A 25,361-nucleotide genomic window follows, 5' to 3' on the forward strand; every position below is an offset into this window, starting at 1 on the left:
CTTAAAACGTTTTTGGCTTTGCAGGTGGTAAAGTTACTTATAGTTTCCTTACCTTTTCAGTATTAAATTAAGGTTAATATCAGTGTGAGAGGCTTCTGGCTATTGCTCCCAACGAAGATGAACAAAACCCCCCAAAAAGTCTCTCCTTTTCATCAAAATCTTTTCAACGGTAGTGCAGTAAACGTTGGTTTCTAGAAGCAGCTTCATTAAGGTAATTTGGTTGGGCTGAGAACACATTCAGACTTCTGGCGTAACGAGTCATTTTCTGTGGCAGGAGTAAGAGCACGCAGGGACAGGAATGGGGTCGGGAACGGGGACAGCAGCTCCCTGACATTTTTTTAGCCATTTTCCCAGCACACCGCCTGTGTGGGGACTCGGCTTTGCTTTGAAAGGAAACAAAGAGAAATTACTGGTAGCAGAACTCTGCAGGGAGATGAAAAGCACTCACTGAAATGTACATATCAGACTATAATGAGAAATATTTAAAACTGTTTGTTTTAGATAACCCCATTATAGCAGTTCCCTCCTTAAGCGCGCGTTGGCAAATGATACAAATTGTTCTTCCATCTCCATACCCCTGACATAAATATGTTGTGCCTCCTCTGGGCTCAACTTAATTAAAAGTATCATCAGGGGTAATGCAGGTGGAATTTGTGCTGAAGGGGAAATTTTGCAGATGCTAATGTATGAATTAGCATCTCCTCACCTTGTGAACCTGGGATGGTCAGTGCAGCCAGCAGCCGTCTGTATTAATGCGCGTCTCACCTGCCTCAGGTTCTCCTGCTCAGACCTGAGCGTTTAAAATGCACATGTAAAATCAGAAGGCAGTTCAAAGCTGGTGCAGATGACACAGGGAGGAGATATTGTTCAATTCTAACAGGGATGAAGCAGATTAAGTTGACACATAACTCTTCGCAAAGGCAGCTCGGTGCCTCGCGTCGTAGTGTAATGGGCTGCGGAGCGGTGCTGCGGTCGGCTCGCAGGGACTCCCCAGCTCCCGCAGAGGTGGGAGCATCCCGCTCAACACATTCCACAGCTGCGGTCAAACACTGTGGGGTGCACTGGTTCTGTGTCGTGTTTGGTGCCCGTGGGTGCTGGAGGCGTTTGGCCATGGACAGGGTTCCTCAGAATAAATTTATACTACGTATGTACATAGGTGCTCCCGACCATCTGCTGATTATTGGTGAGATACAGCTTGGGCTGCCTTCTCTGTAAGGTGAGCAGAGAACTTGTAATTCCTCTGACGTGCAATGCTTCTTAGCACGATCTCTTTTTCTTTCCAGCCCCCGGGCCGCCCGTGAGGCTGGTGTTCCCCGAGGTGAGGCTGACATCCGTACGGATTGTTTGGCAGCCGCCGGAGGAGCCCAATGGAATTATTCTGGGTAAGAGGGTGCAGCAAACGCAGGGCTGGGAGAAGAAGGCTGGAGACCAGAGCGAGCTCTGGCTGTGGGGTTTTCCTTCCCCTTGCACGTTGGATTAGAAACCACACATGAGCAAATCCGTGGCTAAATAAAAGAAAATACGTTGGTGTCAGCTGAGAGATGTGGTACCCTGTGGTGAGGAAGAGGGGTCTGCCTGGCTCTGTGGTGTGTGTTTTCCTGAGCCAGAATTACATGTTATTAATGGCACTGTGTTTGAATTGTTGTCTCTCTTTCCGTCTGCACTGCGGATGGTAACCTGCTTGGCTGGCTGCTGGGACACGTGCCTGGAGAGCTGCAGCGGGGCAGAGCTGGATTTTCCCCTCCTTCCCCCAGCTCGCCTTCGCCGGCTGTGCCCAACGTTTCGGTTTCACGTGTGTTCCTTTTTATTGCTTCCTTTGGCTAATCCTGTCTGACAGGTCACAAGGAGTTAACTCATATTTGGCTTTTCATCAAGGGAAATAGAGGCAGCAAGGCACGACAGGAATTTGTGAAAAACCTTCTTACCTTCCTGCTCTTGTAACTCTTGGGTTGCCTTTGCAATATGTGCACCAGCCGCTGCTTGTACTTAAAATGTGAAGACTTTTACAATGTAAGAATCCATTATTGCCTCTAAAATTAAAGTAGCTAATAGTTACCCAGCAATTTTGTGTTCTCTGCTGATGTTAAACACGTTTTATAGTAGTTCTAGCTGGTGAGTAAAGATTTGTCTCTCAATTCTGGAAACAGAAGCAAAAGCTTTTGGTTTTTGTTTAGTTCTCAGTCTGCCAGACTTTTCTGCTCCTAATTTCACTGCCATCGTACAGGCTTGCGTGCAGTCTTCTAGCAATATTTCCTAAAGCCATCAGTGTTGGGTGGAGGGTGCCTACTTGAGATGCTGCTGCGTTGGTGGCATCCCTTTAAATAAAGGACCGGTCTTGCATTGCGTTTAAGTCTTGAGTCAAGAACTCAAAATATTTGCTCAGGTGTGTAGTTCCCCAAAGTGATCCTGAGCCCTGAAGATGTGGGGAAATCATCACATGGGATGCGAAGGCAGCCCCCGCAGGGGTTTTCTGAGCCCGAGAAAGCATCTGCGTGAAGCTCGGCAGCGGTGAGCTGCCAGCCAGATCCACGCAGGGTTTCTCTGCGGCTCGAGGAAGCTTGGCTTCCAGGTTGTCTTGAGGGTTTGATTTGTTGCTTTTTTTAAGGAACTGTGTATCCTAGAACTTGCTCTCGGTAGAGACTGGGATTTGAATCACAGGATGTGGCTAAGGAGAAAAAAAAAGCGTTTGATAGAAATGATGAGAAAGTACAAAAGAGATTTTGCTCTCCCGCCCGTGTTCCAATGTCTCACGTTGCTGCACTTTGTCAGCCTTATTTGCTGAAGTTGCAGTCTCGGTGGAGTAGGAACTCTCTTTTATTTTGTCTTTGCACAGTGCTTTGTGCGATGCATCCCCTTCTCGGTTGGTTCTTACTCATTGCCGCTACGTTGATGATAAAGTCATACGAATGCAGGGTTGGAGGGAAAGGGGGAGGGCATCCTGTGAAGAATGCTCGGCATGCTGAGCATGGAGACTGTTGTCTCCAATGTCTTGCATAGTCCATTCCCAGTAACATCCCAGGATACTTGATACTGCCCTGACGGCTCTTTTGCAGCACTGATGTTGTAACTACACAGGTCTATGACCCACTGTTAATTCCTACCCTTTTTCTTCCAGGTCAGTCAATCCCACTCTTATAAGTACATTAAGCCTTTTCTTTGTAAGTGTGATAATTCGCAGGTGCCTTTGTTGAATTTCATCTTACTGATTCCAGACCATCTCTCCTCATTATCAAAATCACTTTAAATTACACTCTTGTCTTCAAAAGGGCTCGCAGCCACTCACAATTTGGTTTTATTTTTTAAGTTTGCAAGTAGGCTGGCAATTCCAGCAGCCAGGTCATTAATGAAAGTATTGAACAGAACCACACTCACAACTTATTCTCATGAGACCTTACTTAATATGTTCTCCCAGTTTGTTAGCAAACTACTGACAACAACATTTTGACTTTTTTTTTAATAAGTGTTCAAGTCAAAATGTGTAGCATTTTTCTTAGATTCTGTTTCTCTTGTTTGCTTTTGACAGGGCTGTGTGCGACCATATTGAAGCCTTACTTAAAGTCAATGTGGATCATATCTATGCTTCCCACCTGACCAATTACACTGTCAAAATGGAAAATAGATTGTTTCATATTTGTTATTTCCTCCAGACAAATACATATTGGCTGTTCCTTGGCATTTTATTATCCACATGGATCCTTATATATTGACTTGTATTTTTTCCAGGATCTTTCTGGGTGTTGAACTTTAGCTTGATTTGTCCCCATTTCCTCTGGTTTTTCTTTCCCCATTTTACAAGATAGGAACTGTTTGCCCTTCTGTAATATGCTGGGATGTCACCTCTCCTCCACAAGTTCTTGAAGATTATTTGGAGATGGCTCCAGCTAGTTGTATAAGCACTGCAGGGCAAATTTCATCAGGCCTTTCTGACTTGATTACATCTAGCTTAACTAAATATTCGTTAACCTACTCTCTATTCTAGCCTACATCCCTACTTACATAGTTGTCAGTTTTAATTTCTGTTAAGTATCCAGTCAGCATCAAGATTTTGTGTGTGAAGATGAAGCAACGGAGGTATCAGCCTTCCATTCTTTTCTGACTCACCTGTCTTGTGCTCGTCTTTTCTTCCCAGTAGTTGACCTGTCCTCCTTCTGTCTCTTGGATTTCTAATGTATTTAGAAAATTTTTCTCATTGCCTTTGATGCCCTTGAAGTTATAACTCTCTTTACACTTTAGCCATTCGGATTTTGTCCCTACGTGCTTGTGCTGTCTATTTATACACTCCCTTAGACATGTGTCCTGTTTCAACTTTTGTCCGATTCAGTTTTGATTTTCAGGTCATTAGTGAGCTCTGAATGCAAACATATTGGCCTCTTAACATCTTTTGTCTGCATTGGGATAGTTGTACCTTTTTTTTGGTCTCTTTTAAAACTGTCAGCTAACCTGAATTCTTTTTTCCCTTAGAATTCCTTCCCAGGGGGACGTTACCTTCCAATTCCTGCAGTCCACCTCTTTGAAGTCCATTGTCTTTATTCAACAGTTCTCACTCCTTTATTTTTTTTTTTTTTATGGTAGAAACATTGAGGCTCATGGAGGAGGTAGTTAGCTGCCAGTGTCAGAGAGAAAAAGTAAAAATTAGTCATGCTGAGTACTTCTGTGATCTTTCCTAAGAAGTGAGGACTCCTTCAGAAATAGATAAAAATCAACGTGTAGCATTTAAGTAAAGGTTGTTAGTTGTTGGGGTTTTTTTCATTTTTTTTCCTGTACACCTCTTAAATCTCGTTACTGTAATGAGCTTTCAAAACAGCATTGTCACCCCCACAGTCAAGTGCCCTGAAGTAGAGTTGTTGGAAAAAATAAGTTAACATAATTTGTGCGGTGCCCTTCTATTCACTAACGGGGTTGGAAAGAAAAAATACTTGCTTTGCAAGAGCAACTTATGTTCAGAGCCTTTGAACTAATGTTCCTGCTCTGCTAGCTTTGTCCTCTGAGTATACAAGCACCTTTGCAGCTAACATTTTTGTAATCTATATCAAAACATGTTCTAGCATTTCAGAGAGAGATTAGCAGGATGAAATACTGGCAGGCACCAAGAGGGAAAACCACTTGTTTGTTGGTTTAAATATTTTACTGTGGAAGACAGCTAGATATTTCCATTTCTCCTTTTGGGAGTGTTACGCTAACCATCTGAGGCTTCACTCTGTCTTCTTTTCTGCACTCTGTTTAACTAGCACCCAACGTAGTTCCTTCAAACACCATTAAAGAAAAATGATGCATTAACACACATATGTGCACTTCCAGCTATGAGTTTCTCCGGAAAACGAGAGCTCAACCCTCATCCTTCCAGGCCCTGGTTAGTATTCCTCATGGTATCCTCGTATTTAGCGTTTACCTGAAGCTTATTGCAAAAGAGTGTAAGAACTCCACTGAGAATTGGAACCAAAATTGGATGTAATCCATGTTTGCAAATTCATATTTTGATCCCAGACTGCATTCGCACACCCGCTGGCCCTTAAACAGATAAGCAGTAAAATCAACAAACCGGATTGCTGCTCCAGCAGGCAGACCGTAACCTCCCAATATCGTTTGGCTTTCCCTAAGTTCTGTGACAAATTAATAAGTGTTTGTATCTCTGCTGCACCGTGGCCTGCGTGAACGGGCGCTGTCAGTTCTGAAGGGCTTTGTATGGTGATGAGCTTGAAAGCCTTTCTATATTCATGGTGTGTTGTCGTCTTCCTGCCTGTTTGCTTTGGGGAATCCGCCGGTTGTGTTGCGATGACCTAACATTTAACAGGCAGCTCAGACTGTTGCCATTTATTGAGTTCAGAAAGCGTAGCTCATGAAACTGCTTGCAGTTGTGCGAAAAATACTTAAAAAGATGCTAATGCAAAAATAAGCCTAGTTTCAATGAATAAATAAACTCCTGAAGAGTCAATCTTTCGGGGCTTTTGTTATGCTGTTTTGGCATGGTGGAGCGCAGAACTCCCAGTAGTGGAAGAGATTTGGGATCTAATGCTATAAGCGAAAAAAAAGGAAAGAAAAAAAGAAAAATTAGGAAAACAATATGCATTCTTCTTATTGACTATCCAGATGCTTCGTATTCTCTAATATATTCCTTTCCCATAAAAACTTGCTCTGATCAGCTTTTAAAGATTTTTACTTTCATTCATAACCTTTTATTTTTTATTTTTTTAATTTAAGATATCTGCAACATCTTATTGCCGGAATCTAGTAAGAGAAGGAAGCTTCCTTGTTCCTCTGCTGCAGCAATCGCAGTTATTGCTTCTTATAGCCCTCGAGCATACATTAATTTCTCTTTGAACACTTTCCATTTACCTCTATTGATTTGCCTCGTTTGATTTCACTTAACATTTCCTGTCTTCTCCCATCCCTTGTTGCTGAAATTCATCAACTTAATAATTTTATCTTTTTGATCTTGTGTTAGCCCTAATTATTATCCAAGCTGTGGTTTAAATACTGCATAGTCCGTGTCACTCTGAAAAAAAAGAAAAACGATGCTTCTTATGCCAGTACGTATCCTGGCTGTCCCAAACCATCCAACAGGAGAAGGTGATGTGGGGAATCAGCATTAAGATACTCGGTGTCTCTCAGGTGGGTTGCAGGGAGCAGTAAGAGCGAGCTGAGCCCACGCGCAGGGGTTGGATATGTACCTTTGAGTCAGACCAAGGGAAGCGTTGAGCTTCTGAGGAAATCTGTAAAGGTGATGGCTCGGGTTGTGTGTAAACTCTGCCTGAGATATCCAGGAAAATAGATGTTTACCCAAACTGTCAGCCAAGGCGGCACATGTAGGAGAGGACAGTGAAGGCTGATACTGTTTTTCACAGGGATGCGTTGAAAGGGAGTTTGCGGAGCCTGTCAGGGAGACAGGCTGTGACAAGTGATTTCTTCTTTCTCATGGCTAAATTAGTTTTTACACTAGCCAGGGAACCACTCTTGTGTAAGTTATTATAATGGCCTAGATACGGATGTGTTCCTTTGCCTAATCTGAGCATGTTTGTAATTGGCTTTCCAGCATGAGTACCACCATTTAGCAGTAAATAGTTATCTTTCTATTCCCTCCTTACATTTTAACTACACTTTATATTTTACAAAGGTTTAAAAAAGAGAGGAAATTGCTCGACAAGGATGTGTCCCAGATATCATACTTATCTTTTAATAACTAGATAAATCAACTTTTCTCTTCTTTTAATATGCTCTGTTTCCCTCCAGGTCTTATTCTTTACGTCTTATGTCCCTTTATCAAACTTCTTTAGCCATCTCAGTTGCTTCTTCCTTCATCTTTCCTGCTGCTGTAAAAAATTTCCCCAGTGCTTTTCTTTGACTATTTTTCCCCCTTACTGAGATCCTGCACCGGGGTTTTCACTCCCGTGTTCTTCACATCTGTATAAACAAAAGAAGATCGTAGTGCATCCGTTCCTTCTCCCCAGTGCTAGCTGTCTTTCTGTAGACTTTAAAAAAGATCAAAATACTGTAGGACTAAAGATACAGAAGTACTTTGGTAAAATATATTGGACCAGTAATGGGAGAGCTGGTGCCGTGGGTAAAAGGAGGTGGTTTGCAGGTGGAAAAATGAAATGTTCAAAGTGTAAGACCCTAAGACTTTGCTGGGGTCTAAGCACGTTCGGTGCTCTGAAAAATCAGGCCCCTTTTTCTCCAGCAGCCTAATGCCGTCCACCCAGCTGTGAGAGCGCTGCTGCAGGAATACGCCTGACACAGCAGGCACGTTCCGCGCGTGCGGGTACGGGGCGGCAGGAGGTGAGCCCCCCCCGGGCGCTGGCAGCCTTTCCCTGCCGATGCCCGGCTTCAAACGTGGGTGCCCGGAGCACCTTAAGGCACCGCAGTGAATCGGTTCTGTACCCAAACCTGTTCCAGCTCAGGCCGAACCCACAGGTGCTCGGAAAAGCCACGCCACTCGTCGAGGTGTCGGTGCCGTCCAGTTTGTTCCCTGTGAGGCAGCTGTGGCTGATGCCCCACATCCCCGAGCAGCTGCCGAAGGAAAAAGGTCAAGGAAACGCCGGTGCATCGTCAACAGTGCTGTGAGAGTCGGCGCGCCAAAATTAATGCCACCTGTATCCCAATTAAATTCTGCTGTTGGTGACAGCGCACACCACACGCCAGTATGGCATTCGTTCAAGAGAGTGCAGGAACCCCGTTTGTGCCTTTTCTGTGAGTGGGCACGTGGTGATTGTTGCATATTCACAGGGGGAAATACATGTCATTGATTTTGTCTAATAGCCAGAGGTAAGATGAAACCTCAGTTTTCATGCCCTGACCTTCACGAATGAAGCGTGCCGGGTTTGGCTCCCCTTGTTCTTGTTACAGCCAAGATGTGGTGGGAGCTCAAACTCTAGCTGGGATATTAATTCCAAGAGAAAGAGATGGTCTCAGGTGCCGCAGACCCCTTTGTCATTCGGAAGATGAGCAGAGGGTTGGCAGAATCATGTCATGACTGTTTCGTTTTCATCTGGTTTGATTTGGATTTGTTGGCTGCCCTCTGCCCTGTGTAACTCCATGAAGCGTTTAATCGTATGACTGCATTCAGCTTGGGCAATAAAGCCCCGCACCAGTTCTGGTATTAATTGATTTTGGAAGTCAGCAGCTGGACTGGAAGTTACCGTCGAGCTCCAGAACTGAGAGCCTGATTCAGTTGCTGGGTTTACAGAATGGGTTTGAACATTTGGCAGACCCTCTTTAGGGGACAGTTGTTGCTAGTGGTGCGTGAGAACTCTGGAAGCCCTCCTTTGCACAGTTGGATCATTAATAATACAGGCTAAGCTGTGAACTCCTAATTGTCAGGCAGGTTGGAATGGGGGTTATCACTTACAGGCATCAACAAAATTGATTATTAAGTGCTGCATGGTTGAAGCAGGACCTCACAGCTTGCAGGCTGCTTCCTTGGGCTGTGGGCAAGGGCAGCAGTACTGAACGACAGAAGAAGGATGCGTTTGCCGGCAGTTCTGGCACTCGCTGTATAGTTACAGGGGAGTGGGAGAGCTGAGAAAAAGGCAAGTGCAAAAAGCAGGAGCAAGCCTTTACTGGGGCGGTGTGAAGGCTGCACGGTTTGGGCGACCCAGCTGCTCTGCATCTGAAGAACCTTTAGTTTGAGCTGATGCTGAAACTGTGAGAGGACAGAAGAGCGTATGAGCGCGTGTGCATACGTGTGCACACGTGGGTGGAAAGCTGAAACAGAGAGTGTTGTCTTGCACTGGCTCACCCAGGTGAGATAATTGCACGGACTCAGTTTGCCTTTCCAAAAAGGTACCGGTATGCTCGGGAAGGATTAAACTGGTTTTGTGTCTTGTTGTTATAAAAGATGGAAAGTGAAATCGGTGTCATGGCGGACAACGTTCGGTAGACCCTCGTGTTTGCCACAGTGTGTGATTTCCCTCGTTAGGTACGGCGCCTGACTAGGGGAGGGCTGCCATATAGCAGAGTTTTCTGGCACTAAAGGAAGCAAATTACTTTGTTCTGGTCCCAGATAAACAAGTAATTATGATAAATCAATAGGTTTGGTGCTCTTTTTCCCCTGCTAGAAAAAAAAACAACCTGAACCCTTTTCCTCTCTCTTGTTGACGCTGTGATTTCAGGGTACCAGATCGCCTACCGTCTGGCCAGCAGCAGCCCGAACAAGTTCACGACGGTGGAGGTTGGCTCAACAGTCAGGCAGTTCACTGCCACAGATCTCACCCCCGAGTCAGCGTACATCTTCCGGACATCTGCCAAGACCAGGCAGGGCTGGGGGGAGCCTCTGGAAGCCACAGTGATCACAACAGAAAAAAGAGGTAACGCTTGCAGCCACAGGTTGAGGTACTTTCTGGTTTATGCCTCGGAGCCTGTGCTGCACTTAGGGGAATTTTAATAACAGGCTACAGCCTGTACACCTCCTCCTTCTCACCCCATAAACCTGCCCCAAACCATAGCAACATCATGATTTGAGAAAGCTGGTGAGCAAGACAGACTTTTATGAGACACAGTTCTTCTAACCTGCCGGGCTGTTGGAGATTGATTTTTCCATCAGCTGCGATATTGGCCATATGCAGCTCCTTCTGCAGTCAGGTCTCTTTTTCAGCTCTCTCGTTTTCTAGAAAGTTTGCAATCTTAAGAAAGTAAGTGATGGATGAATTATATTGATCAGGGAACGCAAAATGAGAGGCGGTGATGTTGCAGGATTTCTCCACGGCTCTTCCATTGTGCCTGTCCTGACCTGAGGTGTCAGTAATTGCTCTGGCCTTTCACTGCTGCACCTGCCAGCAGAGGGTTTGCATCTGGATCGCCCAGAATTTTTCTGCTTTTTGCATCAGCCGTAAAATGGTTATTTGCATTCAGAATCCCCGTTCAAATTCTGTTCTGTAGGGAACCTGCTTGAAAAAAGCAGGAGTTACATGTGTATAAATGAAACCACATGTGTATAAATGAAACCACATGCTTAGATACCGAATGTATCGGAATGTGAAAGACATATAAGGTATTACAGAAGCTGCTCTGCATCATTGCTTGTTTCTAATGCTTTTTCTCAAGTAACTGCTTGATTCTCCAGTCTTGGAACAGATCTCTAGAGCTGCCAGTTAGAAAAATTGTTTTCTACTTGTGCATGAAGATTTATTATTTATTTTTTTAAAAATTCAGAGCTAAAAGGGAATATATTGGTAGAGAACAGGAGTGGGGGCTTTCCTCCAGTGTCGTGTACCATATGCCGTGTCCCACTGCAAAGCACATATCTGGTCTCTTGAGCTGGCAAAGTCACAACTGGCCAGGGTAACCTTACCAGCATCACTCCCTTGTTTATCACTGGATTTTGTGCCACTCTGACCCATTGTGCTGTCCAGATATTGGTCTTTAAGAAAACTTCTCCCTCAAAAATTAAAACCATGCAACTTTTGTGATTTATAAAAATCACAGTTCAGAGAGAAGCACACTTCAGGTAACTAGGGCAAACCTCCACAGCCGTCTTTCAATATTATTAGCGCTTTTGCATGTGCTGGGGTGCCCGGGCTTGGCTCTTCCCAAATCTTGCACTATAGTACAACCAATTATGTTTACTTTTACTTCTTGAAATGTGTCTGCTAAGCTATCTCTTGGATAAGTCCTTTCTACACCTTGCAAATTGTTTGGTGTAAGAGCAAGGATCTCCCGTGCTATTTGCCCACAACGTCTTCTTTATTATTTTCCTATAACACTTCTAAGAAGAGAGGACATTGGCCTGATGTTCAACCAGCAGCAGCGGGGACCTGTGGGGTGCATTTCAACTACTTCTGGCCTGTCTGGTTGGTGTTAAAATTCCCACTGGCATAGCTCCCCAGGTCGCGTGCAGCCTTCCCAGTGCATTAACAGTGCAGTCCTCAGAGAAGGAACCTCTAGGGCTGTAGTAGGAAACTTATAGCGCCTCAGTTAAAGATCCTGTCCATCAAAGAGATTTATCAGCTCAAGGTTTCTTCCACCCCTGTCTGATTGCTGTCAAAGTGGAAGTTTAAAGTCCAACATGTGGAAGTTTCAAAAAAAACCCCACCGTGCCCAATAAAGTGAATACTGAAAGGTTGGAGCCTCTCCTTTTCAATAAAATATGCTCAGATGTCCCAGACAGCGCACAAGCTGTTGCCGGATACACAATAGCTCAAGGCAGAACTCCCAGCTCTGCTGCAGGAACAACGATCCCTTGTTGCTATCAATGCTTGAGGGTTATCTTGAATAGGCGAGTCATGGTATAAAATGAACCCTTTCTCTTTTTGATGGATGGCTCTGCTGTGTCTCTACGCATGCTATGGAACCGAGTCCCACGGCACGGAGAGTTGACTGAAGTGATCCCATATGTAAAGTGTAGAGAGAAGAGTGTGTAATCTCCCATCAGCAAGATTGAGAGGAGGGGCTGATAAAGACATTTATCCAGTGCAGCTATTCTGCTAACAAGTAAATAAACAAACAAACCTGAAACTTGTACACATGGCAAGAAATATTCTAGAGTGAAAAGTTACTTCATTTCCATTCATAAAAGGACATTTAATATCCTTGTACTCCTTGATGCTAAGGTAGGCAGGCAGGGACAAAAATTCCCTTGAAAATTGGCAAAATCAGTCACTCTTGTCCTTTTAAATTCCTTGGATAATACCAATATAAATCTTTACATTTTACAACGATACCCGTGATTTATAGGTCCCAAGCTGTAGTGTAGCTGTATTCTCCAGAGGTTCTTCTGTAGTGCTTCAGATCTCCATAATGCTGTGATACCCTTCGGAATAGCCAACACCAGCGATCAGGGCAGAACTGAGCCAGAAGATGTAAATGTAGGAGAAATTCAAAGCAGTCCCTTGAGTCATACGGCCTAGCCTTCCATTCCTGCACAAACGGCTCACCTTAGCATTTGCTCGTGGCTAAACTCCCATAAATAAACTCTTTATACTAATGGGTTTGTACAAACAGTCAGGAAGTATATCTTGCAATACCGGAGATTTTAAGACCTGCCATTAGCAACAGAAGGAAACCCAAGCATGGGAGAGTGACTGCAAGATCTGACCTGCCCAAAACTGCAAGCTGGTGAAAGCTTATCAGCGGAGAGTATTAAATCCCTGCACGACACTCGCTTCCTCTGATAGAATAACCCCGAGTACCTGTCTCAGCCTGTCAGTGTAAGGCACTGACCTTTTGCATTGTACTCGGGCTCGCGGGCTGCTGGCACCCAGGGCTTCCTCCAGCTAATGGCTTACAAATCTCTGGGCACTGATGTCAGCGAGAGCACGCTGCGGAGAAATGCCAAAACATACAGGAAATGGTTTTAGGGGATGGCAGGGAAATGAAGTGCCGGCCATCCAGAGCTGTGAGGAATCGGGCAGGCGGAGGTGTGTTTATGGAAACAAGTGCTGATGAAGTTGAATTGAATTGCTTCTCAAAAGCAAGTCACTGCGGTGTCTCCAATCAATTTCTGCTTTATTACATGCCACACATTTTAATCAGAATCAATAATCTTCATGATAAACAATTAAACAATTATTCCTCACTCTATAGAGTTTCTCTATTGAAATCGATGGAGTGCGGAGACACAGTGACGGGAAAGGAGATCTATATTGAAACAGTTGGGAACTGGCATGCTTACACCTGCATTACCATTCCCTGCCGCAGCTAAAAGGTGTACGTTTAATTACTCTGGAGAGATCTCCCTCAGCATCGGCACCGGCTGGTTTGACTGTGCAGGTTCAAGGTTAGTGGGTGTGAAGGGAAGAAGAGGGGAGGTCTGGAAGCGCAGGTACTCACGCCCCAGCTCTGAGGGGTTCGGACCCCGAGCTGGGCTTTGGAAGCAGCAGCAGGAGGTGCCGGTGGTTCCCAGTTCCTTGCCAGAGCGAGCTGGGGCAGGGATTCAGTATCAGCTGTAAGTCGCGCGCTTGGACTCTGCTACACACCGGCCTGTTCCAGCTCATCCCTTCCTCTTCTTCGTGCCTCAACTGGGAGCAGCTGGTGGGAGAGGACTCTGTGTAGCACAGGGAGAACATAGTCCCATGGCGCCAAGTAGTAAGCACAGGTTACAAAGTGAACTAGTTTACAGGCAAATTCTGGCAAAAGAGCGATAGGAGCTGGAAGCACAGCTGAGTTTCGTTAAAGGCTTCCTCGCTTTGCTTGGCTGCTGGTCCTGAGGATTCTTCCTTAACCTGCCAGGCTAAGACCCCCCCCAAGTCTGAGGTCTGTTGCTAGGAAAGCCCGTGTTCGGTGGTGACCTTTTATGCGGGGAAGCAGGAAATCAGTTTTACTGCTCTCCTTTGCAGCAGAAGGTTAAGGAATGGGATGGCTTGTCTACTTCATGGGGCAAACCCAAAAGTTCAATCTCCTGTGGCATTACCACTATGAAAATGCCATCAGGCTGTCACCTTTTATGTTAGCTTGAATTTCCTCTCCAAGCAGTACCAAATTACGGTTTCATTGCAGAACGACCGGCACCTCCCAGACAGCTGATGACCCCCCAGAGCGACGTGTCCTCACGGAGTCTGCTGTTGAAGTGGGTCCCTGGAAGTGATGGATCTTCACCAATACGATATTTTACAGTACAAGTGCGAGAACTGCCAAATGGAGACTGGCAAACCTACTCCTCTTCCATCAGCCACGAGGCGACATCCTGCATTATTGAAAGGTACCATATGATCCCAGGCTGGCACAGAAATCTCCACACTTTCCATTCCCAACAGTTAGGACGCCAAAGCGAGCATCACTCAGCTTCGCAGTCTTTTTGGGGGAGAGAGGTTAAGTGAGGTCCCTGCTCCCATTTTAGAGGTGGTGTTATGAACAGCAGCTGAGAGATTTCCTGAAGGTCATGCAATAAATCTAATTAAAGTTGGATTGCAATGCATCTTTTTGAAGCCCTTCCTGAAAGCTCAGCACGGTAGATAACGCTACTCAGGCTAAACCATGAGTAGCTACACAATGTTCTGTAAAATACAACTAGTTAAAAATCCTTTCAGAAGTGACTGATGTTAAAATCCACTCTCAATGCTGCATTGCAATTATCTCTATATAAGCTTTTCCAGATGAAATGGGAACCATTTTTATCTGTATTTTCCATACTGAAGTTTATAGATAGCATCAGAATGTTTAAACTTTGTTATTCAGGCTTCATTATATCCTCGGCGATGCTGTTGTAATTAAAGTCCTTGTAACATCTGCGAAAGCAATTGAATGTCTATGAGAAGGTACTTGTTTTGCTGTCCGTTTCCTCTATTGACCAGCCAGTCCAAATCAGATTATTTCTAAAAGGCCGGGAGCTTTTGGAGAATTGAGTATTCAAAGCATTCAGGTACGGATTTTTCAGGTCTGTTATAAAAACGTCAATGGCTGTGGTATATGGCAGCTCACTGGTCATGTGCCAGAAGGTACAGAGACATTGCTGTCCTTTTGTCTAACTGTGCAGAGGAAAGAAAAATTGACAATTATAAGTACAAATTTAGAGGTGATTCATTGACCTTGGAGGTGTTATACCCACCCTGAATCATACCCAGTATCTTTCCAGTCAAAACCTGTAAAATCAAGGAAACCGACTATGTCATTTAGACTTGACATTGGCATTACTGAAAACAAAAGATCAAGAAAGATGATTCCAATCATTCAGGTTGCTGTAGGTAAGTAACAGTGTCCTAATAGGGTGGAACTACCGAAAAGATTTCTTCTCCCCGTTGCTAAAAGCGTTTTCCTGTGAAAGTCCGAAAAAGTAGTACATGCGTGATGCGAGAGTGCGGCCCGTCGGAATGCATTATCCCTCCATGTTTCCCCATCCCTTACGAGTAACTTTACTTGGGTTTGTAGTCAGTGTTACATCTGCCAGCTGATGGCGAGACACTACCAATTAATTAGCTAAATCCCCCGTAACTTACAGCTCTGCATTTCTAGCCTCCGCAGGCAGCCTCCCCCACACCTTCCCCTGCCAAGCCAAGGCAGGAGCAGCTTTCCGAAGGTTATGTCAGCTGGAAATCACTCTTCGCATATCTTAAGGGCTGCACAGATAAGAGAGCTGCAGGGAACCTGTTGTTACTGTCTATTAAATAATCCAGGTAACAGCATTAATTTGAAATTCGGTAGGAATAAAACGCGCTGATCAAACGGTACGGTGCGGAGCGTTAGTGGGAAGGTTGGCGCTCTGAACTGCGGTGCCAGCTGCGCACTGGTTGATGCTGGGCACGGTACCTACCCCCTCTCTCCCTCATCCCCGCCTGCACCACATCCCCACCGCCTGACCCGCACCCCTGGGCTGAGGATCTCTCGGGCAAAGCCCCTCCACAGCCAGGTTTTGCACAGCCACGCGACGCTCAGATAACAGCACATCTTTTGTCCTTTCCAACGATCCCCAGTCGTAGGTTGCTCCACGAACTGTGACTTCATGGCTGTCTTCATTCAGCTATGAGTCCGTGCGTGTTTTGGGGAACTCAGGCCCATGGTGACCTGAGGAGATGCTGATGGCAGCAAAGGTGTGAACACCCCCATGTCCCGAGGAAGCTGGGGGTGGCTGCAAAGAAAAGACAATGTGGAGAAGAGAGAGGCTGCTCGGTGACGTCGGTTGCCACCGGGCAGGTCTCTGTAGAGGCAAGTTGTGACCACGTGAGGAGATTTCATCCCTCAGTCTTATTTTTTTTACATTCCCCAGCTTGAACCCGTTCACCTCTTACAAACTGCGAGTGAAAGCCACCAACGACATCGGCGACAGTGATTTCAGTGCGGAGACGGAAGCGGTCACCACGCTGCAGGATGGTAAGCGAGGAGGGGAGGTGCACCGGGAGTGCGCGTCCCCAGGGCTCCTGGGTTTGCCGGACCCACTGCAATGTGTTCTTCACTGGGACTGTGGAGCAAAAATTCAACAGCCAATGCGGTTTTGTTCATAGGAGATTGATACAGGTAGTAATGAGATGTGGCTGAATTAATAACAGGCAGCCTTAAGTGTCCTGCTGTGCCCTTTGATAATGAATCATACTTTCAGGAGTCTCAAAATGGAATTAAACTCCGTTTGATTGGCTTCCAAACTCTGCACTAACCATTATCTTTGCAGAAATTGAATAATTTACAAGAGATCATTAAAAATAAATGTAGAACCGTGCATACATTTGAAGAAGTTTCTTCAATTGTTTTCACTCACAATCCACATCAGTCTGCAATATGGCAAAATGGCTGAGGTATAAGTAAGAAAGAATATGAAGCTCCTGGAAACATGAGCATTTAATCCTGCAGATCAGGGCTAATAAACTGTGAATGACATTGACAAGGCTTTTATTTTTAGCCTTAGAGATCAGCTTCTAATTCCTTGATTGTATAAAGTCAATGCCTGAATGCAGAAGTAGCTCTGATGTCTTGAATGGAGAAAGGAACTCTGCAAAGTGTGAAAAAACATTGGTATTTACCCTTAGCCTGGGAAATGGGGTAATACTGGGATACGTAAAAAAATATATATATATGTATAGTGCTAGGAATTAGCCAGTATTTAATACAGTGCAAGGAATAAGTAGTTAAATATGACATTGAGATATAAAAGTAGGAAGCAGTTTTGCCAAGAAATATTTAAAGAATGTGATCCTGAAATCAGGAAACCAGAGGACAGAGCTCAGGAGTATCCCGAGTTAAACAAGAACCCCTGTAATACTCGAACAATGCGCCCAGCAGCCTTTTAAAGGCATCCTGACTCTCCACCTTCCTGCTGTAGCGGTGCAGGCGGTAACCGGTACTAATGAGGCAGCACTGACTCACTGTTTTGGAATTTAAAATTTTATTTTCAATTCTCTTTGAATTTAGCTGCAGTGAATCCCGAGTTGTGCTTGGCCTCCTCACAATACAGCGGGGAAACACTCTGAAAGCTCCTCACCTCCTTAACAAACCTAACATTCATTCTGCTGAGCAAACCTGGTGCTGCCGCTAGAGCATTGCCCTGTGGAGGGCTGTCAGCTCCTGATAAGCTTTCCCTTCTCCGTATTTGAGCTGCTGGAGTGTGTGTGCCTATGTGCTATAGGCTATGGGCACAGGAATGGGTTAACCCGTGGTAAATCCAGCTAGCCTAGCTAAAATAATCGGTGATTATGTGACACGGACTCCTAAAAACAGGGTGGGCTTGCCCCAGCTGTGGCAAATATATCGTGGGAAATTTGGGAGCAGTTTGCTCGCGCTTTCAAGCGCGCACACAGCTGGTTTAGCCTCCTTTCAAACGAGTATCCAGTTGTTTGTGAGCGGCTGGCACGCGGCGGCTTCCTCCAGATTTCTGCCCTCAGCTTCTCCCTTATTCCTGCTCGAGCAGCCAAGGCCACCGGTCGAGCAAGGGATGCGCGAGAAGGGACTCCTGCCTGGACTGCGATGTCCACAGCCACCGCATTGCGTTTGTGAGCCAGCCCGTAGCAGCTGGGATAGCAGAGTTTCTTCATTCAGCAGTGAAGAAAGAGAATCTGATGCATAAGCTGCCCGTTTTCCACCCCGATGCTCTAACTGCTTTGGTTAACTTCTTTTCTTGTTTAGTTCCAGGTGAACCGCCCAGTTCTGTGTTAGTAACTCCCCACACAACTTCATCTGTCCTTGTGCAGTGGCAGGTAGGTAAAATGAAAAATTTTGTTGTTTCTGGAACAATGTTTTGGTTGCTTTGACTTGTTGACCTTAACGATACATTGCAAGGGACGTTTTCCTGAGCTGGAAGTATTGTAGCAAAGTTGAAGGACTGCGGTTACTTCCTTATTTTTCTGATCTAAGCATATATTTTAGTGATGGATGGAAATTTCTGGCAGTTGCTTTTACTTTGTGCCCTGTGAAGGAAAGCTTGGGAGGTAAAGGAGGTTCTGCAGCGATGCCCAAGATCGTTACTTGTGCAGATTCTCCTCTCCTTTCACTGATATCAAGAGATGTGCATCTTCACATTGAAAACGTTCAACAGAGCGCGGCACTGGTAAAGATCAGGTAATCAAAAGCTCACTTTCAGCCGCATCGCGTACCGCCTCCTTCAGCTGCTGAAATAATCAGAAGCGTACGCGGTGCCTGAGATCCTGTTCGTACCTTTGAGGAACTCCACATGCCCTTTTGGCTCTTTGAGGGCTAAAAAATGAGATTTCTTCCGAGAAAAGAAAAGAAGTTTGAGCTCTCCGTAATATCTCTGAGTTGGATGTGAAAGTATTTGTGCCAAGTCTGCGTTTTATAGAGGCATTTCCTCTGCCTGCCTTTATCTTTCGATACTGGCCTCCTGGGAGATGCTGGAACATTTTGTGACCCGGTGCCTGAGGCTGCTTTTTGCAGAGTGAGCATTAATAGAGAGAAACCAGTGGGGTACCGCGCGTTATCTGTAACCTATCCCGGAAAGCCTCTGCCCACCCTGCTCCCGAGACAACGTCCCACACACATAATAAGGATAACTTTGGACAGATTGCATTATAGTGAAAAATGTGCATACGCGTTTACAGTACAGATGGGGCTCCTTGCATTTTTTGGAAAAACAAAAAAAATGATGTTGTGAGGGTCTGTTTGTGGCTGTACAGCAGCGCTTCAGAAATAGGCCCGGCTGTACTGCTGGGTTGCTGGCCCGCGTTCACGCAGCGTAACACTCAGCAGCATCATTGCTTACAGCATGTTGAACAAATAGAAGACACGTTGAGCCATTTTACCAAAGGAATTAGGGAGAGATGTAAATCTACCGCCCCACCTACAAATAAAGCCCACTGTGAAGGAAAAAAAGGTATACGATGAGAGGACAAAGAGGATGTGAGGCATGATGGACCGCAGAAATAAACATTCCCCCAGTTGACTGATTATTGGTGTGTAGTTAATGTGAAATAGGTGGTTGTTTAGGTAATTGGATGCTTTTTATTTCATGGAAATGAAATGGGGTTGTTGTGCCAGAGCCATCTCAAGGGAGTTGTGGGCGATTATATGTCATTACTACATGTATATTAATAGGTCCTGGTAATTCAGCCGTACTATATTTTTCAAATAAACAAAAATCTTCAAGTCCCACAATAGCCTCCAATTAAGAGGAAGTTTCACAGCAGTGTCTAAGAAATAATGTAAACTGAAAACAGCAGTCAAGCTAAATGGGAGAGTAGATTTCCAAGCAAAGCTAAATTTTTAACTTTGAGCTGTGTTAATAATTCACAAAACAAACTCCACTTGCGCTATCTGTGCTTTCAGCTGCTTGGTCCAATCAGTCCATTATTTTTAAATTTAAAGTAGGAAGAAAATAAGTAATTTCCATTGAGGTCTGTTGTATCAATAATGCAAGGTTACTTCAGATGTTCTGGAGGATGTTACAGTTAACATCAGGACCGTGCACTGTTCTGCTTCTACCATAGAGATAACAATTATTCAGACTTACATTTAAGGGTTTTTTTTTTATTATTTTATTTTTAAACAGCACAAAAATGTTTCTCTTACTTCTGTACAACATTATGGGCTGCCACTCATAATCATTTTCCCTATTTCAGCAGATCCCTCAGGCCTTCCTACAAAATCCTAAATAATCCATTACATCAAAAGCAGAGTTTTGTCCATGAAAGACAGATAGGAAGGGGAAGACCTGACCTTTTAGCAGAGTACCCTTTGCAGGAAAGAATCATCATTTCCATGCCAAGGAGAAAGACAGTTTTCAAGCCATTTGTTTTCTGAGCTTTCCTTGTCCTAAATTTAAAGGAAGGAAAAATGGAGAATCACATGAAAGCGTAAGAAAACAATGCTTGCTGTCAACAAATCAGTGTTGTACCGCAATAAGGAATTATTCTTTATCTGTTAGGCAGCTACATGGCAGAGTAGGGAGTAACAGTCTCTTTCTCTGCTTCACTAGTGTGTTCCTTTTTAGATTCTGCAGGCTATTCTACCTCAACTTTTTAAAAAATAAAAATAAAAATAAAAAATTAATTCCCAAAATAGAAAAAGACATTGAATCTTTCCAAGAGCACCTTCCTTCTAGGTAAGAAGTAACTGAAATACCAATCCGTGTAACGCTCACAGTATTTTTTTTCATCGTGTGGAGTTTATTTCCATGCTGGAGAGGCTTTGTTTTCTTGCAGCCTCTCTCCTGCTTGGTGGCGATGTGCTCCAGATGTGCTTTGGTGGGACAGTGTCTCCCTTTACCCCGTATCTGCTCCATGAGCGACCGTGTCTTCAGGCAGCCCTGGAGAAGGCTGTGGCTTTCTTTGGTCTCTTTGCTCAGTCCCGTGAACAGGGGGCTCAGTCTGAGACTGGGGAAGGCTGTTGTACAAGAGGATGATTTATTTGCCTGCTAAAATGGAGTCTGAGAGGGAATATGGTTGCCCTTTTTAAAATGCATCACGGGAGTAAACACCCCACAGGGAGAAGAACAATTTAACCCAAAAGGCAATGTTAGCACAGGAACAAATGGTTATAAACTAGCTATGAATTATTTAGATTTGAAATTAAATGAAGGTTTCTAACCACTCAGGTAGTGAGGTTTGGAACAGCTTTCCAGTAGGGATACTGGGAAGCAGAAAAATTAGCTTGTTTTCTGGTGGAGCTTGCTCTGTTTGGGAGAAGGACTTTAAGCGGTTGTTTTCGGCACTTGCCATGTCCTGCTCTTGCTGGTTCTCAAGATCCATCACAATCTTTTGTTCCTAGATCATTCTCTAACAAAAATGCTAAATAATAGGGGAAGGTGGTCAGAGCTTCTCCAAAGGATGGTGCACAATAATGAGCGTGAAACATAATGATGAATGAGGTTCTTCAGCCATGCAGAGCAAGTACAGCAAGATCTTGGGATTGTTGGGATTGTTTTCAGCAGACTCTGGGCAGGACAACTGCAAAAGAAGCAGGCTTCTTGCAGAAGCAGCTTCTACTTCTTTTCCAGTAGCTGTGTAGCTTTCTTGTACTCTGGTTCACATAATTTTCTTTTTTGCTTTCCATAAACTGCAATCTTTCTACTTAATTCCTTCAGCCCTCACCCAAAGCAAAGTCCTTTATGCTGAGACAGGACAGCCCGCCCTCTCCTCTTGTCATCGCAATGAAGTAATGGAAAATTCGTGTCATTTCTGGAAGCAGAATATTAAGTTATTACTAAATATCTTCCTCCTTTCCTGTAAAATATTCTTACTTTCTTCATTAATATTACATGTGGTATTAACTTCTATTGTGACTGTGTTTCACACCGGCGGTTAATTTTTCCACAATGGACAGAAGGTTTTCCTTAGTAAAGTTCTCAAGACTGCGAGGGATCTTTCTGGATTAAAGGCGAGATCATCAGTAAAATCCTTTTCATTTATACTTTCAGCCCCTTAAATTTCAGTACAAGAATCTTTAGAAGATAAATGGCTCAGGGCATCTTTTCTTCTCTGCGGTTCTTAGCCTGTATTAGACTCATGAAAGTCATTTTTTTTTTTCCCCCAAAACATGAAGAATCCCTTTGCTCGTCTTTATTTAAGCAAGCCATTCAGACAAAAAATCTCCTTTTCAGTGTCCTGGCTGTATATCTGTATCTGAAGGAAGACGCGAGGGGCTGCTGAGCATCTTCCAGCAGGTTGCACGAGAAAAAACCCTCATATCTGAGCAAACCCAATGGCCATATGTACCCTACTGCTCCAAGCTGCCATGGAGGAGACCGGGGTTTGCCTGTGGGACTGGACCTCTGCCACACACCAGAGTCCTTCCTACTGCGGCTGCTCTCTAAATGCCTCTCTGAGACTGTTAGACCTATTTTCATCTTCCTAATTAAAGCCAGAATACACCAACGCTTTGTTATTTTCTCATCAGTCTTTCAGTAAAATAATGCCAACTGAAGAACGCTCCATGAACAGTCCCCAGGGAAAATACCCACTGAAGAAATTCTGTCTTCTGCAAAATAATTCACTTCTTTTCATCTCAGAAGAAGTAAAATACTGTTTTGCTATTCCACTGTTGGTGGTCTGCACCATGCATTTCCAGGGACATGTTTGTTTATATTCTTTATCACACAAGTTTCTGTGGACCAAAAAGGAAAGGAGTTTAGCTCTTAGTGCAGTGCATCAGGTGTCAGTTTTTGAGTAAAGAGCCTTTTGTAACTGCCACAGCTGAGTGAAATCATCAAAGTTGCCTTTAACTTGTGTTATTCAAATTACACAGCCTTTGACCGTGTATATTTTTTCATGGCTGTATTCCCCAGAGAGCACCGTGTCCCTTTGCGCTGGCCCGGTGTCGGCTGCCGCCTGTTGTGATGGATGTTTATAGAATCATAGAACTGCTGAGGTTGGAAGGGACCTTTAAGATCATCAAGTCCAACCACTAACCTACCCTGACAAAACCACTCCTAAACCATGTCCCCAAGCACCACAGCGACCCTTTTTTTAAACGCCTCCAGGGATGGCGAATCCACCCCCTCCCTGGGCAGCCTCTTCCAATGTTTGATAACCCTTTCAGTGAAAAAACTTTTCCTGATATCTAATCTAAACCTCACCTGACATAACTTGAACCCATTTCCTCTCGTCCTATCACTTGTCCCCAGGGAGAAGAGGTCAGCCCCCCCTCTCTACCCCCTCCTTTCAGGTGGTTGTAGAGAGTGATAAGGTCTCCCCTCAGCCTCCTCTTCTCCAGGCTGAACACCCCCAGGTCCCTCAGTCGTTCCTCATCAGACGTGTCCTCCGTGTTCGTTGCATTGCACATCTTAATGTACCTGTTCTTAACGGGAATGTTTTTCAGCCACCCAAAGCAGAGAGTCTGAATGGGGTGTTGTTGGGGTACCGCATCTACTATCGGGAGCTGGATTACGACACTGGAGCTGGAACCGAATCCAAAACCATCCAGAACCCTTCAGCCTTAAGAGCGGAACTCACACGTAAGCCTGTATTTTGGGCCCTATAATATCTCAGAATGGTAATCCCTCGGTACAGCAGACACTGTATGCCCTCTTGCCCCGCGGAAATAACACACAACTGTGGCGAAGAGTGCTGGGGATAATTTAGCTTTTACCCAATCAGGGTGAAGATGCTGAAAAATGCTAATAACTCTGATCAGCATCGCTTGTAATGGTGCACTCTAATCTATGCCAGCGTGCCTGAACTGATGTTCTATCCCCCACGTACCCTCTGATTTCCTGCTTTCTGCTCCCTCCATTTCATGATTACCCCGGTATACTCTGTTCCTCTATCAGATAAAAAAGAGGGGGACTTCATTTTCCTCAGCTGGGAACCTTTTGCTTTCTTGCTGTTTTTTCATAGTTTTTCTTATTGACGTTTGTTTTTCTTTTTGAAGTGTAAGACAACAGCTGAGGAGAAATTTTTAATAGAATTTTTACAGTTTCTAAGTGCTTGTCCCTGTTTTGGAAGAAAGTAGCAAAAATGAGCAAGAATTTTAAGGTGCATGCTTGCCGTGTTAGTCACTGTGGGGTTTGGCTCACATGAAAAGAAGGTGGAGAGGGAGAGGAATAATAGAAATATGAAAAGGATTTTTAGAGAAAGGTTAGAAAAGAAATCAGAGGGAAGAACAGGCAGAATAAGATGATGGGAGGCAAAGATGTGAGCGCTCGGTAGCCTGACAGATACGGTCCAGCAACGAGTCGTGCTCACGGAGGAATCGGCTTTTGTCCTGTTTGATGTGAGTGGAATATTCAGAATAAGATAATGCTCACTAAGAGCATCAGAGTAGGATTGAGTGAGGCTATTTTAATGCCTTCTTCCATGCTTCCCTGAACCCATAAAAGTGGCTTCTACAAAAGCAAGAGTGATTTCTGGGGGGGTGTGGAAAAAGGAGGTGTTTTAAATATAACGTAAGCACCTAATTTGACCTCACTTGAATTGTCAGTGCTGAATGAGACTTCTTAGACTGTACAGAGATTTAACGAGGACAGAGTAGGGATGTAAAGCTCCTATAAGTGTCGGTATTCATAAGGGTTTTTTTCTGGACAAAAGCTGAATGAGTGATGATGTATATGATCATAAAACAATGATGTTGGATGGTCTCTGGCCTCACAAGCCAGGGAACCTGTGAAACCTCCCAGTTGCATTTCTTCCCTCTTCTTGACTGGCCCTGCTGCTAGGTTCCTAATAGCGGTATAGTAGGAAAAAAATGTGCTGTACCTCTCCCGGGAGTCAAGAGAGAGAGAAAGGGGTGGAGACAAGTGTATTTTAAGATAAATTTCCCTCTTTCTCCTCATAATATGACAATTCTCACCTTACTACACCTCTGTTCCTCACTGACCTGTGGTTTTGCACATCTTAGCATCTTATTAGAATTCGCTCACAGCAGGAATATTGATTGAATTCTATAAGTGAAACTGTGGGAAATCTAACACACATTTAAAGAATCGGGCCCTGTCCTATTGTAAGTGTTTGCTCTTTGTGGCCCGTGCGCCAGGTCTTTACCCTGCAGCTCTTGGGGTTTCGAATTTTGCATGTTGAGAAATAAGGATGTAATACAGTGTTGAGAGTTTCCCCCCGAGAAATTGTTTCATTTTTACTCATTTGTTCTATTTAATCTAGGAGTCAGAACATTCCTGTGTTGCATATTTGTGAGATGCTGTGTTTGAGGAGGAAATGAAACAGTCCCGTGTGAGTGAGATGCTTTTGATGTGTTGCGAGAGAGTGATGTGATTTTATTGCCCTTCAAGGTATAGTCCTAAAGCTCACACTGTGTATGTGTGTGCTGCATCATTTGCCTCTGTCTCTGCTGTACATCATTTGCAGTAACTATTTCCTTGCACTGTAACAAGCTTTCTGCTTTGCTTACCCTGAATAGCCCAAAGCAGCTTCAAGACAGTGAACAGCAGCTCTGCATTAACGACGTATGAATTAACACGTAAGTGCACATTGCCTTTAGATGAGACTCTTTGTAATGGTTCAAAGTACACTATAGGCAAACTCCTATGGTTCTCCTCAGTGGATCTAGCAGAAATCAACACAGATTAATGATTCTGCTTGCCCGAGTTTCTTTTTCTTTAAGCCTTT

General features: G+C 44.4%; 1 protein-coding gene across 1 annotated transcript in view; it reads left to right on the plus strand.

Annotated features, from left to right (window-relative positions):
- SDK1 (sidekick cell adhesion molecule 1) overlaps window positions 1-25,361 on the plus strand; it is a gene marked incomplete at its 5' end in the record, with an annotated part of 212,530 nt that overhangs the window by 141,124 nt on the left and 46,045 nt on the right. Inside the window, 7 exons of the mRNA XM_009890061.1 lie at window positions 1,284-1,382; window positions 9,606-9,800; window positions 13,927-14,128; window positions 16,130-16,233; window positions 17,977-18,047; window positions 23,119-23,254; window positions 25,153-25,212. Of these exons, the coding sequence (XP_009888363.1) occupies window positions 1,284-1,382; window positions 9,606-9,800; window positions 13,927-14,128; window positions 16,130-16,233; window positions 17,977-18,047; window positions 23,119-23,254; window positions 25,153-25,212 (867 nt within the window). The remainder of the gene's footprint in view (window positions 1-1,283; window positions 1,383-9,605; window positions 9,801-13,926; window positions 14,129-16,129; window positions 16,234-17,976; window positions 18,048-23,118; window positions 23,255-25,152; window positions 25,213-25,361) is intronic.

This window comes from Charadrius vociferus, unplaced genomic scaffold (genome assembly GCF_000708025.1).
Source record: "Charadrius vociferus isolate BGI_N301 unplaced genomic scaffold, ASM70802v2 scaffold18, whole genome shotgun sequence".
Taxonomy (NCBI): Eukaryota; Metazoa; Chordata; class Aves; order Charadriiformes; family Charadriidae; genus Charadrius; species Charadrius vociferus.